At 40.1% G+C, this 16,928-nt stretch overlaps 1 protein-coding gene across 3 annotated transcripts in view; it reads left to right on the forward strand.

Annotated features, from left to right (window-relative positions):
- The window catches only part of aqr (aquarius intron-binding spliceosomal factor), a 53,795-nt gene that overhangs the window by 22,800 nt on the left and 14,067 nt on the right, over positions 1 to 16,928 (forward strand). For all 3 annotated transcript variants that reach the window (XM_044167202.1, XM_044167201.1, XM_044167203.1), the window contains exons 24-32: positions 1,225 to 1,335; positions 1,932 to 2,041; positions 5,505 to 5,640; positions 7,524 to 7,733; positions 10,147 to 10,284; positions 10,392 to 10,463; positions 11,443 to 11,630; positions 11,764 to 11,935; positions 15,536 to 15,706. In XM_044167202.1, the coding sequence (XP_044023137.1) occupies positions 1,225 to 1,335; positions 1,932 to 2,041; positions 5,505 to 5,640; positions 7,524 to 7,733; positions 10,147 to 10,284; positions 10,392 to 10,463; positions 11,443 to 11,630; positions 11,764 to 11,935; positions 15,536 to 15,706 (1,308 nt within the window). The remainder of the gene's footprint in view (positions 1 to 1,224; positions 1,336 to 1,931; positions 2,042 to 5,504; positions 5,641 to 7,523; positions 7,734 to 10,146; positions 10,285 to 10,391; positions 10,464 to 11,442; positions 11,631 to 11,763; positions 11,936 to 15,535; positions 15,707 to 16,928) is intronic.

Here is a 16,928-nt window from a genome sequence, read left to right on the forward strand (position 1 = left end):
AGAAAATGTAAAAGTTACAAACATGGTAGTCCTAATTAGGAGGACAAGCTACATCCCTATAAAGTCATCATGCATATCCTTGAGTGTGATACTGTCTGGGCAAAGCCTCTAGTCAGTCCAGTGAGTGCTGATACTGCAGGTGCATACTGTTCCAGCTCTGTTATAAAGCCAAAGATTTGCAACCATTAATCTTAGTGATGTGCACCAAGGGAATTCCCTCACCAGTAAATATGCTGCTGTTTGGTCTCCCTATCTTCATCATTCATATAGCGCGATGACAAATTTCCCTGAAACCCGCCCTGTAATTTTGGCATGGCCAATGAAATAGTCAGCCACACATTAAAATGACATAGGATTACATCTATGGATACACCCAGTCCATATGCACATCCACAGCTTTTCATTCCAGCCTGCTATTGTTTTTACGCTGTTTTGACAAAAGTGCTATTCTGATGTGGTGATTGGAAGCTGGCAGTGGGGTCTGAGTTATTTATTGTGCAGCTAGCTGAGGTAAATATGGCAAGTAGGCTATCAGCAGAGTCATAAAACAACTCTGCATGCATTCCTTTCTCTGCTCCTCTCCTCACCCCCTCTAACCTTCCATCTTGGCATATCTCACAGTCATTAGCAGCCATAACAAACACACACTACCTCCCGGTCTGCCTGGCTTGGCATTCATTTAGGGAAACCAAGGAGCTGATTATGTACTGATTTATGCAAGAATATCTTACTATTATGCTTATAATATGCTTACTATTTAAGCAGAAATTACTCATCTGAGATACCCATACTAAGACCAATCTGTTTCATGAATATTTATTTAATAAATTAGATGTCCGATATGAGGCTTATTATCATTGTAACTTTTATACAGAGATACAAAGGGGAGGCTTGAAAGATACTTATGCCTCTTTTAGCTTTTCTGTATTTTCAGCGACTCTGTCTTCTCCCATCCGTGCAGTCACTGGGTCTTGGCATGCCAACCAACACCACAGCCTTGTTGCATCGGGTATATCTGAGCAAGGCTAACGATGGGGCACCAGCCTAGCCTGTTCTGACATGCCCATGGTCTAGCTGTCACAACCACTAGGGTGTCTCCAAGGCAATCGCCTTTGTACTGTGACCTAACTTCCTATTGTGTTTATCTTCTCTTCTGCTTCTTTCTTGTAATAATTTTCATTTCTTTCCTCCCACGCCCTTCTTCACTTCCTGCTGTGTCTCTAGGTTGTTGGACCACCAGGTACCGGAAAGACAGATGTTGCTGTTCAAATCATCTCAAACCTCTATCACAACTTTCCTGAGCAGAGGACCCTCATAGTCACACACTCAAACCAGGTTAACCCACCATACACACAGCACATCTACACACTAACCAGCTCAGCACACATCTCTGATCTCTGAAAAGTTTCCCTAACACCCTGCTCAAAAAACTGAAGCTGTCTGTAGAATTTAGAGCTTGTACTTAGAACTGCCCATTAATCAGGTGATAGTCATATTCAAACCATGGAGGAAAAATTTAAATCTAAGCTCCCTTGTGCCCTGGTCTTCCCCTCTCAGTATTTAATCATAAAGTAATCTGCTGTTGTTTTACACCAGTGGAAGCTTGCCAAAAGGAACCTTGGCCACAAGAAACCTAACTGGAAATAATGATGAAAAACCTTATACTCCCCCATCCATCTATATTCCTTATACAGGAATAGACACTTGCTTCATAGCATGCTAAATACCTCAAATATATTACACATAAACAGTACTCTATCAAGAATTGGAACAAAATCATTCAGATTATCATCAGAGATTGAAAAAGAGACAGGAAGTCAAAACAGGTTTATATGTACTGTTAATAGTTGACAAAATACACACACATATCAAAGAGACGATTTTCCACGTCTGATCATGTTTACTTGTTGCCACGATTCACTCTACACCAGGCTCTGAACCAGTTGTTTGAAAAGATCATGGCTCTAGACATCGACGAGCGCCACCTCCTACGTCTGGGCCACGGAGAAGAGGAACTGGAGACTGAGAAGGACTTCAGCAGGTGAGGACAGCAGGGAACAGGTGGAGAGAAAACACACAGAGAGAGATGCACCTAAACAAACAAAAATGCACATGTGAAAATTGAGACAACTTGAATTCAGGCATGCATGTGTGGAAGTGCATTCAACAAATGGTTACAGACTTATAGTGCATATAAGCTGCTGAGGCAACCCTTACAATTTGGTCAAAGCAGACAACAGACACGCACGCACACACACATATACACACAAAAGCAGTTCAACTGCCCACATACATAATTAGTATGAGCCAACAGATTGACAGGGCTACTCGATACTCCCATATGCCAGGCCATGGACCTGGTTTATCTTCATTAGGCATTGTTGGCCTCTCAGGCCTTTCCACCAGTGAAATGGATCTCTCTACAGCTCTGCATTCAGAGGCAAGCCCTGTCTGATTAACCCTCTCATCACTGCTCTGGACCACAGTAGCTGACCTTGTACCCATTTGCAGTAGCCACTTTGGGAATCATTTCCAAGAAGAGGAGGATGGCAACAAGCCATGTAGAGAGAGATGTAGATTTACAGTAGGCATGGAATACCTGAAAACATCATGTTTTTAGAAATGTTTTTCCAGGGCTGGCTTTTAAGAAGCAATATTAATCCAAATACCACTCTCCTGAATTATATGTCTTGGTCATATAAGTCGCACTATAGTTATGGCTGATCAAAAAAACAAAAATGCATTAAACAAATAAATACTTGTGTAAACTTAATCCACAATATTTCATGTAATGTACAAATAATTTAAATGATAAACAAAATGTTTGGAACCTTTGATGTAAGTTGAACAGGGAAGTAGCTATAGTAATGTTGTTATTTTCCAAACTCAGGAATACAATAGTCCTTTTAATGAATAATTAATTTACAACAATATGACTAAATAATTAAATGAATAAATAAATAATTACATTAATAAATACATTTCATTTCAGCTTTTTAAGACCATTAGAATGTTTATTTAGCTCAGGTCAGTAAGGAGCCCTCTTAAATCTGTGGTGGGTGACATTACCTGACTGTGATTTAATAAAACAAACATAGTTTTAATACTAGTTTTTTTTAAGAACTTTCTTTGTCTACGCCCTAATGGACACATAAAAACACAGTACTGCTATTCTTCATATGGCACTGGTGGCAAGGCACAGAACAAATGGCCTCAGACAAAAACTAGAGTCTGTTAAACTAGAGTCCTGTTAAGGAAGCCCCAGTAGTTCCCAGCTCTCTCACCCACGTTTTTTGTGTAAACTCCACTATGTGTGTGCGTGTTTGTGTAATGCCTTGAAGGATAGTGACTCAGTCCTTACTACTGAGACATAGTAAGATGGGAAAAGAGAAGTTGGGGTGCTGCGCACTTTAAACACTCATGACAGACTTGAGAAAAAGAGATTATCTCAAGATACCCAAAACATTTGCTGTTCTACGTGACTGCTGCTATATTTAACACCATGTGATGAATCAGCCCAAACCTTTTTTTTACTAGCAAAGATTTTTAGTCTGCTCCTGAATATAAATAGCACTGTGTTATTGAATATTAATTAGGTTTTTATGCTGTTACTATTTAAAGTTTCCTTGTAGCCTACATTGTTAATTACCACCATGTCCATCTGTGACACTAAGCACATTGCACCCTATAGCTCTTAGCAACACTTCCAGAGGAGGAAGGGAGGGGTGATGCATGTATGACTACTGCTCAGTGTGAGTGTATGCTTGTAGTATGAACAGCAGTGTATGGGAACTGGGGTCTGCACATGGAAGCCGTCTGTTAATTAATTAATTGATTAATACATTATACAGCAACACAAATATAAAAGAAAGAGCTTTAGCTAGCAGCATTTAATATGTTCCCGCCTGCTTGCCTTATAACATGCAGACTCCACACTCCTTCCACCCCACTGACACCAGTGAGAGGAGAGAGCCAGGGAGTTTTAATTAACACTGTATACGAGATGACAAAATGGAAGGCAGTGCTCCTCTGAGTGCCTAACAAAGGGAAAGCTACAGCAATACCAATTAACAATGCCCCCCTGCATTTCATGATGAATTTTGTGCTGTTTTAATGAGATTTTTGAGGATGCATGGTTGCAGCATAGGGGGGATCTTCTAAAATTTCCAAGTTATATGTTTAGTTGTAGACAGTATATATTTTTACCCTAGGTTCTAGAAAAAAAATGACCTTTGTCTAGAAAATGTCATGATGCCACTTGCTTTTGGTGGAAATTAAATGCAACATCATCATTCAGGTTCAAGCACAGTTGCTGCCGTTGTGTGCAAGTTTTATATTTATTGGATTTTACCAAAAAATACAATCTTTGATAAATGCTGTTGTTCACACCTGTGTATCTATTCTGGGTTTTCTGTCTCAGTAGTGAATGCTTTACAGGTCTGTCATCCTGGGAAGCAAGGTCACTCCCCATTTTTGTTTAATTTTTTTCAGGCCGAACAGGCAGAGCACTGATTGTTTTTGAGTCATCTGTTGACTGAGGATCTTTGCAGAGGGCCTAAAAATAGAGTTCACCTGCAGTATTACCCTGTGACCCCTTCCAATTCCTGTCTTCCGGTGCATCCTGTCTTGTTGCCACCTGATAATTGCTTTTAAGCAGTATTGTTTAGCTGCACAATAGAATGCATGATAGTTCTTAAACAGACCTTATGTGCAATCAAGGATAGCCATTGCCCTCTATAAACCTCTCTACTCCATTGGGTCATATTTAAAGTATATTTTACTCTATTAATTACTGTATGTCCTCAGATGACCAGGCTTTTTTTCACCTGCTTGCTCTCAGCCAAGGACACAAACACAATAGCAGTAATTACAACCAAAATTGCACACAATCAACTCAGCAATTGCATAACAACCATCAGATCAAGATTAACTCTGCTCTATCAATCCATGTATGGACATTTAACAACCTGGGATTCAAAAAGTTGAATCCACAATAAGAAGAAACATTATCTCACCTTTTTGTTATATACAGCAGTTTGTCTGAGGTCTCTGTCTGGGTTGCCACACCAGCATGTAGGTTGATGAACCCAGGTCACGACACCATTTGTTTTGTGGTGAAGTTGATACTGGAACTCAGGAACAGACAGGAGTCCATCTGATCACTCAGGCATCAGAAGTTTAACAATACATTAGAGTAACAGCATTAACCGTCAGTGTTAACTTGCATCAAAGCTGTTAAAACCTTTTTCCTCAAATCTACAAATTCTAAGAATTATGCCGTATTTCAGTCTTTTTGGATATGTGCATAGTAGGAATAGGTTGTGTCTCCTTATGCATTTAATTATATAAACAGCCAGTTGAACCTTAAACATTAATCTTCTTACATCATTGTATCATTAACCTCTGATACTTGACAACTGCTTGAGATGATTTTAACCATCTGTTTATCCCTATACAAAAGTGTTTAGATTGTTTACTAACTATGCTGTGCTGTCTGTCTCCAGATATGGCAGGGTAAACTATGTCCTATCCAGAAGACTGGAGCTCCTCAGAGAGGTGGGGAGGTTACAGGAGAGCCTGGATGTCCCAGGAGATGTTTCTTACACCTGTGAGACTGCTGGACACTTCTACCTCTACCAGGTAAAACTATAACTAGGTGTGTTTATGTTTCTGCAATGTGCTGAGAAAAAGTCATAAAATGTAATTGTCAACCAGTGTTGCATAGGCTATGCTTCTGATTTTGCACTTAGCATTGGTTCATATTGTGCATAATATTTCATCAAGCTAAAAGGGAGTGTAATGTCCAAATAAAATTCCTAATTGCATACGGGTTTAGCAAAAGTCCAAATGTTTTTTGCTGGCAGCCACTTCTCTCAGTCCTACTATTAAGCCTCAAACATCCTTCAAATTTGTGTTTGGATATTAATATTGATTTCCAGAGAGAGAGAGAGAAGGGGATCCAGGAGATATTTTGCAGAATAAATTAGAATGGATTTCTCTATTGTCTGTCCTGTTCCTCAGACATATTCATGCCAATCAAATCCAGACAGTATTAAAGTTCCATTCCCCAGACTCACTGCTCATTTTGCCTAGACTGCAAACAGTCTCAACCCTGTTTATTCCTGTCACCTAATTATCACTGTCCTCTCAGGCTGCAGGAGAAATGCCACTGCAGACAATTACTTACTTGCACTTGAAGGGTTCTAAAATAAACATTATAGACATTTCTAACATAAATAAGTGCAGGGTGTAGCTGCCATCGTCAGTGTTATGGGGAGCTCAAGTTAATATCCAACCTTTTCTTCTTCTGAAAAATTGTCACTTATCACATCAAAACAGTAATATGAGACATATAAAAACATTGTAAAGATGCCAGTGACATAGTTGTTAGTAGTGGTCATAGCTCAAACTACATCCTAAAGCAGATAGTTGTCTGGAGAGTCAAAGCCATAGCAAATACTTGTATGCCATGGCCGGCACCCGAGCTCTAGTGTCAGAGTTCATGTCTGATTTTTTGCACCTTGCCAGAGGTCGGTCACTTGTCTATCTCACACACACCACTATGGTTCCTTATTAATTTGACGTTGCATGGAGATTGGATTCTCAACCCACTTCATTTTAGCTGTGTTCTTGGGTTTATTTTAGCTCTGCTCTGAAAACTTGCCAACAGTGTAGTTCTGTGACATTTGAAGATGTAAATATCAAGAAGTTAGCATGGTGATTCTGTGACCATGAGCAGACTGTCAGTGAGCAATGATAAAAATGAGCATGTAGACATACTTAAGGTTTCGATGGTGGTCTTAATAGTTGTGGAAACTGAAAATCAGTTCTTGTCTAGTGCACATGCGAGTTGGTACTCAAATACCAGATGACAATATTAATTCTCCGTAGATCTTTTATTGCTTGCAAGCATGAGCCATCACCAGCATTATACCAATATGACTGAGGAGAGGCAGTCTCCTCTCGGTTCTTACAGCACTTTACAACACACACACACACACACACACATTAACTGTAACCAAACAACAGGAAGCACATGAAGTATGTGAGCAACAGCAGGATCACAAAAACAAAAACAGGGTCTTTATTATAGGAAAATCACATGATTATCATTGGATTTTCCCTCATGTAGGCCATACAGACAGATACTTAACACGCAATTAAGCTGAGTCCTCTAGCAGATTCATTAATTTTATCCTTAAAGTTGTTTTTCACAGGCGTTACAGTATTTATAGAACTAGGCTACCCTGCTGTTTGGTTGAAGCTGGTTTATTAAGTGCTCAGCAGGGGCACCTGTATATGAGTGAGTATATCTGTTTCCATTGTTCATTTGTGTGTAATGGGTTTTTTGCTATGGTCAAATAATTATAGAGAAAATACAGCATGCACCATTTATGCTGGGCAGAACCATGCAGAACACCCACTGTGTGCTCATTCAGCATTTTAGTAGACCTCAGACAGGCAGGGGCTCAGCCTCTTAACATTCAGAGGGTATGTCTGCTCTCTCTCTCTCCTCACTACAGGTTATATCTCGCTGGGAAGAGTACATGAGTAAAGTCAGGCCTAAACAAGGCAAGAAAGTGGAGGTGCAAGCTGTGGCTGCACATTTTCCCTTCCACAAGTACTTCTCCAACGCCCCCCAGCCTGTGTTCAAGGGCCGGTCATATGAAGAGGACATGGACATTGCAGAGGGCTGCTACCGCCACATCAAGAAAATATTTACCCAGCTGGAGGTAAGAATGTCACACACACGCACACACACACACACACACACACACACACACACACACACACACACACAGTGTACTAGTTCCCTCACTGCTGAGCAACACCCAGTGGGGTGTAAGGAGGTTACTCGAGTGCATTAAGGCAAGGAATTATAATATATATATATAATATTATAATTATAGAGCATGTGTCATTGCAGTTAAAATCAATGTGCTTTACATTAAAATACATACAGCAACAAATGAAATGTACAGAAGCACACATCACACGCACCATCTACAATTTATCTGAGGTAAACATATATAGCCCTTTCCTTCTTTTACTCAAATACACACAGAGGCTATGCCAACTGTATTTGATGGTACTCGCAGACTATTTGCCAGCTGTGTGTCTAGGTGTTGCACAATCTTACATGCACCAGTAACTGTGACTTCCTGTCCACCACAGTGACAGGTTGTTGTAGATTAACAGTGATTGGTCAGACACTGTCTGTGTCTTTGTGGACGTGTCTGCTTATAAGCAGCTCTTCTGACACTTTTGCGTCTCTCTGAGTTAGTCATCACCTGTCTCTTTGCTTCAGTTGATAGAGTGAATCATTATATAAGATATTTAACAGTACTTGTACTGTTTATTTGTAGATAAAATAGCTGACCCTTTTGAAAAGATAAGTGTTACAACAAAGTGATGAAGGCTATTCCTACTCATCTTTTTTACTCTCTGTCACTCTTTCTCACACTCTTTCACACTCACAAACACACATCATTCCTCCTCAGCCCATCAAGTATTTCTATAGAGATAACTAACATTTCAGATTTATGGGAACACCAAGAAAATCTCTGAAAAGCAATAAAGAAGTTATTGGCTGGAGGTAATATCCCAACACGTGTTGTGACCTTGATTTATCTGGCTGGCCTCTGTATCACTGCATCACAGCACCTCTCCCTCCTCCCTCAGCCTCACCCATGCTGCAGTGAAATCTGTACACCCATTAAGAGGTATTGCTGTCTGTGGTGCAGGGTTGACAAAGCATCATTCTGCTGAATTTACTTATCTGTCTGCCTTTTCAAATGTAAAAGCAGTTTGGAATAAGCTGTCATAGGAATATACAAAGAATTTTTGCTAGACAGACAGATAGACAGGGACACAATGTGCGTCCTGGGTTCCTCATGTAAAGACATCTCCTGTTTCCTTCTCTGCAGTCTCACCACATCCTTACCGCTGTTTACTTCTTTTTGTTTTTTCCTCTCTTCCTTCTCTTCTCAGTCTCTATGAATCCTTACCATCTTGATTTCACCCTTCAACCGTCCTGGAGCCATGGGGGTTAAAAATAGATCTCATCAATATTGCATGTTTTGATCGGTTTAATATTAATGCTAAAATAGTAACACATTAAATATTTATACCCCAGTGCTGTCCGAGTCTACTTCTCCCGCCCTCTCTCTCTTCCCTAGCCCTACACAGCTAGTGTGGCAACCTGAAAATAGCACGCCTGTTTACCCATATTCCCCCTCTGCGCTTCACCCGGCACTCTGAAGTAAACTGATTCATATTTTGTGTAAAAACTGGCCCTAAATTTTCCATTCCAGTATAAGCCATGTAAGAAAATCTGTGCTAAGTGCTCTTCAAGCTACAGTTATTGAACAGCAAACTATACCCAGTATACCCTCGGCAGAGCAGCCCTGTGGCTGGCTGCCTCTGTATCACTGCATCATACGAAAAGAGGAGACTGTGTTTCCTAATGAGAATAGAAAGCAGAGGGATTATTGTTTTGATTCTATCTCAGGCTGACAGACAAAGTTAGCATCTAGCTGGGCATATAGCAGCTACAGAGCCAGATATTTCCCTCAGTAGTTGTCAGAGAGCAAATTAGAATGTTAATGTTAATAATATGTTTAGTTAAAAAGCGGGTAGGTTGCCAATCACTTTTGTGACTTGTTGGCGATATGGGGCATCTACAGGGAATCAAAAGTAGAGGCAGTTGGAGTTAGTGCTGGGGTACACCTACACCTATATTTCTGTAATGTAGGTAGACACAAAGATGTATTGGTTGTGTATCTAATTACTGAACTGTTCTTTTTTTCTTTTAGAGGTATGATTATTTCACCCTAGATAATCATCTTATCCATCTTTGACAGTAATCATCCATCATCTTGTCAGTATGCCATTTAAGTTTCCCCTCACAACCCCACTATATAAAACATTAATGCAAAACCTAACTTCATTCACAAATAGATGAATACATATTGATTTGAGTCTAAGATTGCTAAGTTCTTTTCTAGAGGCCATACAAGTTGTTTTTAATTGCATATGGGAGGTTGCTGTTTTTCTTGATTTCTTTTTTCTATTTGTGTTCCCAATCATATCTGTTTATGAAACGTTTCTCCTGACTCTCACCTTCTCTCTTGTCTACCCTTGAAGGAGTTTAGGGCCTTTGAGCTGCTAAGGAGTGGACTGGACCGCTCCAAGTATCTGCTAGTGAAGGAAGCCAAAATCATTGCCATGACCTGTACACATGCTGCACTCAAACGTCATGACCTGGTGGAGCTGGGATTTAAGGTAGACCCTTCTCAGTTGACATAAAGACAACAACCTGATTACACTTGTATTCACTGCAGTTACTTTAAGTACTTTACTAGGTTTAAATTGCTGATTCTCTTTATTAGTATGACAACATCCTGATGGAAGAAGCTGCTCAGATTCTGGAGATTGAGACCTTCATCCCCCTCCTGTTACAGGTAACCCTGTCCTGACTAACTCTCAAAACGTTAACTTATGATGCGTAAGCTTTATGACTAAGACGAAAGAAGAAGAAACTTTTAGCTGTTGGAAAATCTACAGCTATGCCTTGCCTGAAAACTTACTGCCAGGTCTAAGCACTGTCATAAATTCCGAGTTCAAGCCTAGTTTAATCCTTAACTCACGACTCAGTCTTCTACTACCTGACTTTCTCTCTTAAGGTCTGACTGATGGCCTCCAAACACAATAATGGTGCTTGTCTTTGGTAGTTGTGCCTAATTGTCCGAGATAGTGCTAATGTCTGTTTACAAATGAGATCATTAAGCACATCAACCCATCTAACAACCTTGCCAGAGCTCCTTTCTTTATCTCTCTTCTCTAGAGCCTGGCAGTCAGAGCCTTCTGCCAGGTATATGTCACAGTGAAACTGTTTATTCCTCCCCCTCCCCTTCTCTTTTATTATCCAACCATTCAACTTTTATCAGTGATTTCAGTGATTAAATCAGCTCCTGACTTGCAATGGTTGGTATATCAGATTTGACTGAGGTCAAGCTCCAAACAAACCACATCTAATTAGCAAAATCAGGCATGACGTAGACATGAATAAAAACCTGTGCTGTCCCTTCATGCTTCACCGCCCTCCTGGACTTAGATGTTATTCTCTGCTGAAGATCTGATTTCACGTATACTATATAATATCGTCACAAAACAAAATTGAATAAATTTGGACAACATGGAGTAATCCCAGTGCACTACACTGGGATTACATATGTGGACATAACAGGTTAGATTTTAATTCATGCAGCTACCTTTACAGATCAAAGGGAAACTTAATTAATTGTTCAACCTATACTGTGCAAAATGGAAAAGATAATATTTTACTGAGTCTAGTACGGACCCCTGTATTTCATTTAAGTGTTCTCTGTAACAGGTGTTCTTACCACTCCATTTATTTTTCCTTTCTTCCCCTCACTACAGAACCCAGAGGATGGCTACAGCAGGCTGAAGCGTTGGATCATGATTGGTGACCACCACCAGTTGCCCCCTGTTATTAAGAACATGGCCTTCCAGAAATACTCGAACATGGAGCAGTCTCTCTTCACCCGATTTGTGCGTCTGGGAGTGCCCACCATAGATCTGGATGCACAGGGCCGTGCACGTGCAAGGTGGGTAACTCTGGCAGAACATAAAGCTAATTTCACAAAGGATGCAGTCTCTTAGTGATTGGTACTGTCTCCTCACAGAAAGGACATAACAACAGTGTGTGACTTAATGTGTTTCTATCTTCCTGTCCCACAGCCTGTGCAACCTGTACAACTGGCGCTACAAACACCTGGGGAACCTGCCTCATGTCCAGCAACTGCCTGAGTTCCAGGTGCCCAACCCTGGCCTGACCTTTGACTTCCAGCTAATTAACGTGGAGGACTTCAATGGGGTGGGAGAATCTGAGCCCAACCCTTACTTCTACCAGGTCAGTAGTTAAAATGTGTAATTGCCAGAAAATGGAAACTGGATTGTGAAAACTAGCAAAAACAAAACTGGAATTGAATACTAAGGGAAGACATGTTTTCAACTGTAAATACCCTGCTGCATACAGCATGAAACCATACAGAACCATATCTATTGCTTCAATTTGGAGAACTGTGAACACCCAGTATATAACACCAATATTCAGTATATCTGTAGCACAGGTACATACACAATGTTGGAACAGCAGAAATTGTTCGTGTAACACAATGTGTGGCAGTTTCCAAGCACAATTTATACACTCCTTTTCACAAATACACACTCATGCACACTTAGTTCCACCCGAGCAGAGAACCATATTCCTCCCTAGCCTCCATTTCCCCTGAATTGGTTGTTGTAAAGAACCTCATTCATTTTTAAATTTGAATGGTTTTGCTACAAGTCCATATGATATATTCATAACCCTGCTTAGTCTGTAGCTAACACTGGCTGCCCATCACAGATCACAGACCACAGTTTGTCCTTCACACCAGGAGCAAGATTGTGTTTCATCATGACATTGCTGAGACACTCAAGACTGTGTGGGCGGGGGACAGGGTTGATAGGGGTGTGTTTTTAAAAAAACAAAACAAAACAAAAGTTTATTTTGGCACCACACCAGCACAGGAGCCCAAAAGTTCCTGTGAAATATAACAGCAAAACTATCCAGTATGATAGTAACATTTTAAGTACTGAATTGTTTGAGAAATGTAACATGAAACCAATTACTTTAACTGGATTATTTTGTGGTTCTGAAAAACGGTGTTCTTTTTAATAAAAGAAGGAAGCTACCAGAATAGTAGTTAGACATATACAGATGTCTATAAGATACATTTTATAATAAACACAACAATTGCCAAGACACAACAGAGCCTACAGTTGTCAAAAAGCCAGCAGCACTTGATTTCAGGTAAAAGTCAATTTATCTGATGACTACAATAGGTACTAATTAGTAAATGCATCAATTGAGACACTGATTTGTTTATAAGCTGCAAGGCCAATCACCAAGTCTCAGTGCTTCATGAATGTTACTGCAGCATTCAACACTGTGCATGCTCATGTCCCTGAAGCTTCTCATTGTTCTTAAATCCAGATCATGTGCACTTCTCAAGGCACCAGGTCACATGAACCTCAACTCCATTTGCTTGTTACCATTTCCATGCTCCTCAAGGGAATTGCCTGTATCACTCACTATGCCTGACGCCCACGCACACCCACACATACACTTTGACACACATGCATGTACTTTCCCAGGAACCAGAAGGGATAAATTGGACACTAGAGGAGCAACTGTATCCAATGTATGCTGAATGCCTGTCACAGCTGAACAAACACTGTCACAACCCTGCTTTGCACTTACACAGGAACTGTACACCCTTCATACACGCGAACACATGTGCATACACTCAGACACTCCACAGTCCAAAGGTCTGTTCCTGCTTCTTCGCCTTATTTGTTAAAACACTTTACATATTGAGTCTCAGCCCATTGATAGTACTTCCCAAGTTGTCAAATGACTCATAAAAGGATAAGATGCTTATCTAAATCCACATCTTCTGTTGTTAGAAAATGGCTTTTCTCAGCCACTAGGCTTGTTAGTCTAGCTTTTCTGCTTCACAAGCTACATTTTAAATTACATAAGAGCAAAAAGCATTGTGGGCTTTACTCAGGTAGATTTATATCTCTTATTTCCTCTTATGTGTTTGTATCTACGCCACAATGTGCGATCCTCTCCAGTCGTCATATAGCCTAGGGCCATTTACTCAAACTCCAATGGGTTAGGTCTGACCTTGTTATGGTTAACAAGTTCTCTGAGGTGTTAGGGGGCATTAGATTACATTAAATTAAATATTACATTAAGTTAAATATTATGCACACGAGGTAGGCAAAGCTGGAAATGCCAACCACATGTCTACTTAGATATTACTCCGTGTGTGTGTGTGTGTGTGTGTGTGTGTGTGTGTGAGAGAGAGAGAGACTCTTGCATATGTTTGTTTCTCGTGATCTTTGCAGCCAAACTGTAACACTACCTCATTAGTAATTTTTGATGTATTCAGAAGCACAACTGAAATTAAGACTGTGAGGTCTTTACTTCAACAATATGATGTACTCTAGTTCTTTGTGAAACGGGTACTGCCAGAATGAATACGGCGAGGCCACCGAACGCCACTGATGCCTTCCAAAATCACCCTCTCATGGGCAGATCAATCACCTTGTCACTGACATGTAGACGATGTTGAAACATTGTCATTGTGATTTTCAACATTTTGTAGATAATGTTGAATATTTTCCCTTTTAAAAACACCAGCTCATACCTAACATTCACTGCCAAACGTGAATATAACATTTGTATCAGTAAAAACACGGTGTGGTCATTAAAATTATGAATTTGTGCCATTTGGAGACAGGTAATAAGGGAAGAAGAACAAAGGCTGTCACTGTTTTTGATGTGTTGACTTCAGTACAGCTGGATCAGGAACTGTTGATGAAGCTGCATAAATTATTATCAAAGATGTGAGGCTGCAGTCCAGGCTTAATTGAAACTGAATGAATAATGCATACTGTTGGCTTTTTTCTTTCCGTTTTTCTTTTCTTTTTTCTTGTTGTTGGTTTTATTTTTAATTTTTTTGGTCACATATGAAGGGTAGAGTAGAGCCAGGATGCACATGCTGAGGAATGCTGTTGATTGTAGTGGGTGAATGATGCATGCAACGCTGGCCTTAACATTTAGTCACAAGCTCTTGTGATGTTCTCCTGTGGGGCCTGGAAATTTGGAATTTGAGATGAGAGATCAATAATTGTAGCAAATGAGTGTGTTTACCTGCTTAGTACAGCGTTGTTTGTTTGAATATATATATATATATATATATATATTTCAAGTATTGAGTGCTTCTGTAACAATCCTCTTTGTATAGACTCTGGCAGCAGCTATTTTCCAAAAATGTTGCCTTTCCTAGTTAAAATGTAAGTGTGGTGATATTGGTAGTACATTAATTAAGATAACATTCTGCCATCAAACTGAATAATGAATCTTTTGATGATGCAGCCTTTTGTCACACTTCTAAAAACACAATCACCTATTCCCCCCTTAATGAATATCAAAGCCACAGTGGAAATATGCCATTCACCCTCCTTGCTTCTGTGTAGGGGATCCTAGATTGGGACATTTTGTCCCAGCCTGGCTAGTGGTGGTGTAGAGCTCCGTCTGAGGCAATTAATTCCGGCCCAAATCAGATGGCTACTCATGCGTGAATGAGTGGGCTTTTATCTGGCTGAAAAGTTTAACATCTTGCTCTAGCCCTTTCTCGCCTGTCAAGTGTTTAAGTACAAGAGAATGGGAACAGCAAGGTGTCAAACACAGCAGACAGTCCTGGGTGTGCTGATAGGAAGAGAGAGCTTAGTGCTTTGATTCACTACAAAATTACCGTATTAATAGACAATAGGTTTTTTGAGGTCAGTTTCCCAATCAGTTTTTTTTCCTTCTCTCATTATTTGTTTACAATATTATATAGTTAAAATATAATAATGTCAATCTTGCTCACTCTCTTTCTCTCTTCTTGTGTAGAACCTGGCGGAGGCGGAGTATTCTGTGGCTTTGTACATGTACATGCGTCTGTTGGGCTATCCTGCTGACCGCATCAGCATCCTCACCACCTACAATGGACAAAAACACCTGATCAGAGATGTCATCAACCAGCGTTGTGCTGGCAATCCCTTCTTTAGTCAGCCTAACAAGGTAAGGACACACATGCACCAGTTGACACTGACCACAGTGAACAGTGCACACATTTGGCACCCAATTATTATTTTTATAAAGTATTATTATTGTAAAGCAAGTATTTCATAAGGAAAATTATCTCCTAGCCGCATTACCGTATAATATACGGTAACCAGCAATACCATACATTATAAGCACAACGTTCACTTGGCAGTCTTAGCTGCAAGTATTAAGTCCTGTTCTGCTTAATCTCTAAACAGTACTTTTTTTCACTGTTCTTTTACAAAGAAATGGTCTTTAATACACCTGAAAAAGTACTTATTCTGGTTCCAGACCTCACCACCAAACACATCTTCAGCTTGTTAAACGATTCAAATAAAATGAAACAAAATGGAAATTCAGTCAGTCTAAATTATCTGCTAGTTAAAGTGTATTCATGAGGTGCTGACATTTACACATTTCATGTAGCAGTCTAACACTGAAACACACCCGATTCTACATGCATGAACTGTACACACTCCTAATATCACTTGAGAAATTACACATTTCTTCTCTCCTGTCAGGAAGGAATCCACAGTCCCAACAGACATGTTTTCACCTCATATCTATGTGTGGGATTCAGACTAGCTTAGTAGGAACATACATAACACACATAACATGCTCATGAACACAGTTTCTTCACACCTTCAGATGCGGCTGCAGTCAATGCACCAACCTTATATCCTCTGTTGCACTGAGAGATGAGTTCTCACAAGGCTTTTGCTTTCTCTGTCCCGCATTACCACAAACACACACAATCTTCTCTCTTTCCCTATGCAATTTAAGTAGGTTTGTACATTTTAACTACAAGTCTTCCCAGCTGTCCTTATCTTTGCAGCGTGACATACACTATCTCCTTGAATTTAGTGGAACTGCCTGATTCTTGCAGGGTGGAAAATAATGAGCAGCTCATGGAGGCTTTTCACTGTTGTAGGCAAAGAGTATTTTATTTTTCACCCTTGCCTTCATTGTCCTGCTCCATCAAATCATGAGACCATCAAGAATGCTGCAGTTCATAAGCACCAAATAGAGCAGGACACTTTGTGCCCTCTGTCCCCATCAGTTTACATACCAGCCAACTGCATACCTCTGTAAATCTCACTGAGGTTTGTGTGTGTGTGTTTGTGTTCGAGGAAAGGATTTAAATGTGCATACTTTGAAAGTGGGTGTAAACTCAGTGCTGTGTTGATCCCTGAAGGAT

Source organism: Siniperca chuatsi, linkage group LG15 (genome assembly GCF_020085105.1).
Source record: "Siniperca chuatsi isolate FFG_IHB_CAS linkage group LG15, ASM2008510v1, whole genome shotgun sequence".
In the NCBI taxonomy this organism is placed as follows: domain Eukaryota; kingdom Metazoa; phylum Chordata; class Actinopteri; order Centrarchiformes; family Sinipercidae; genus Siniperca; species Siniperca chuatsi.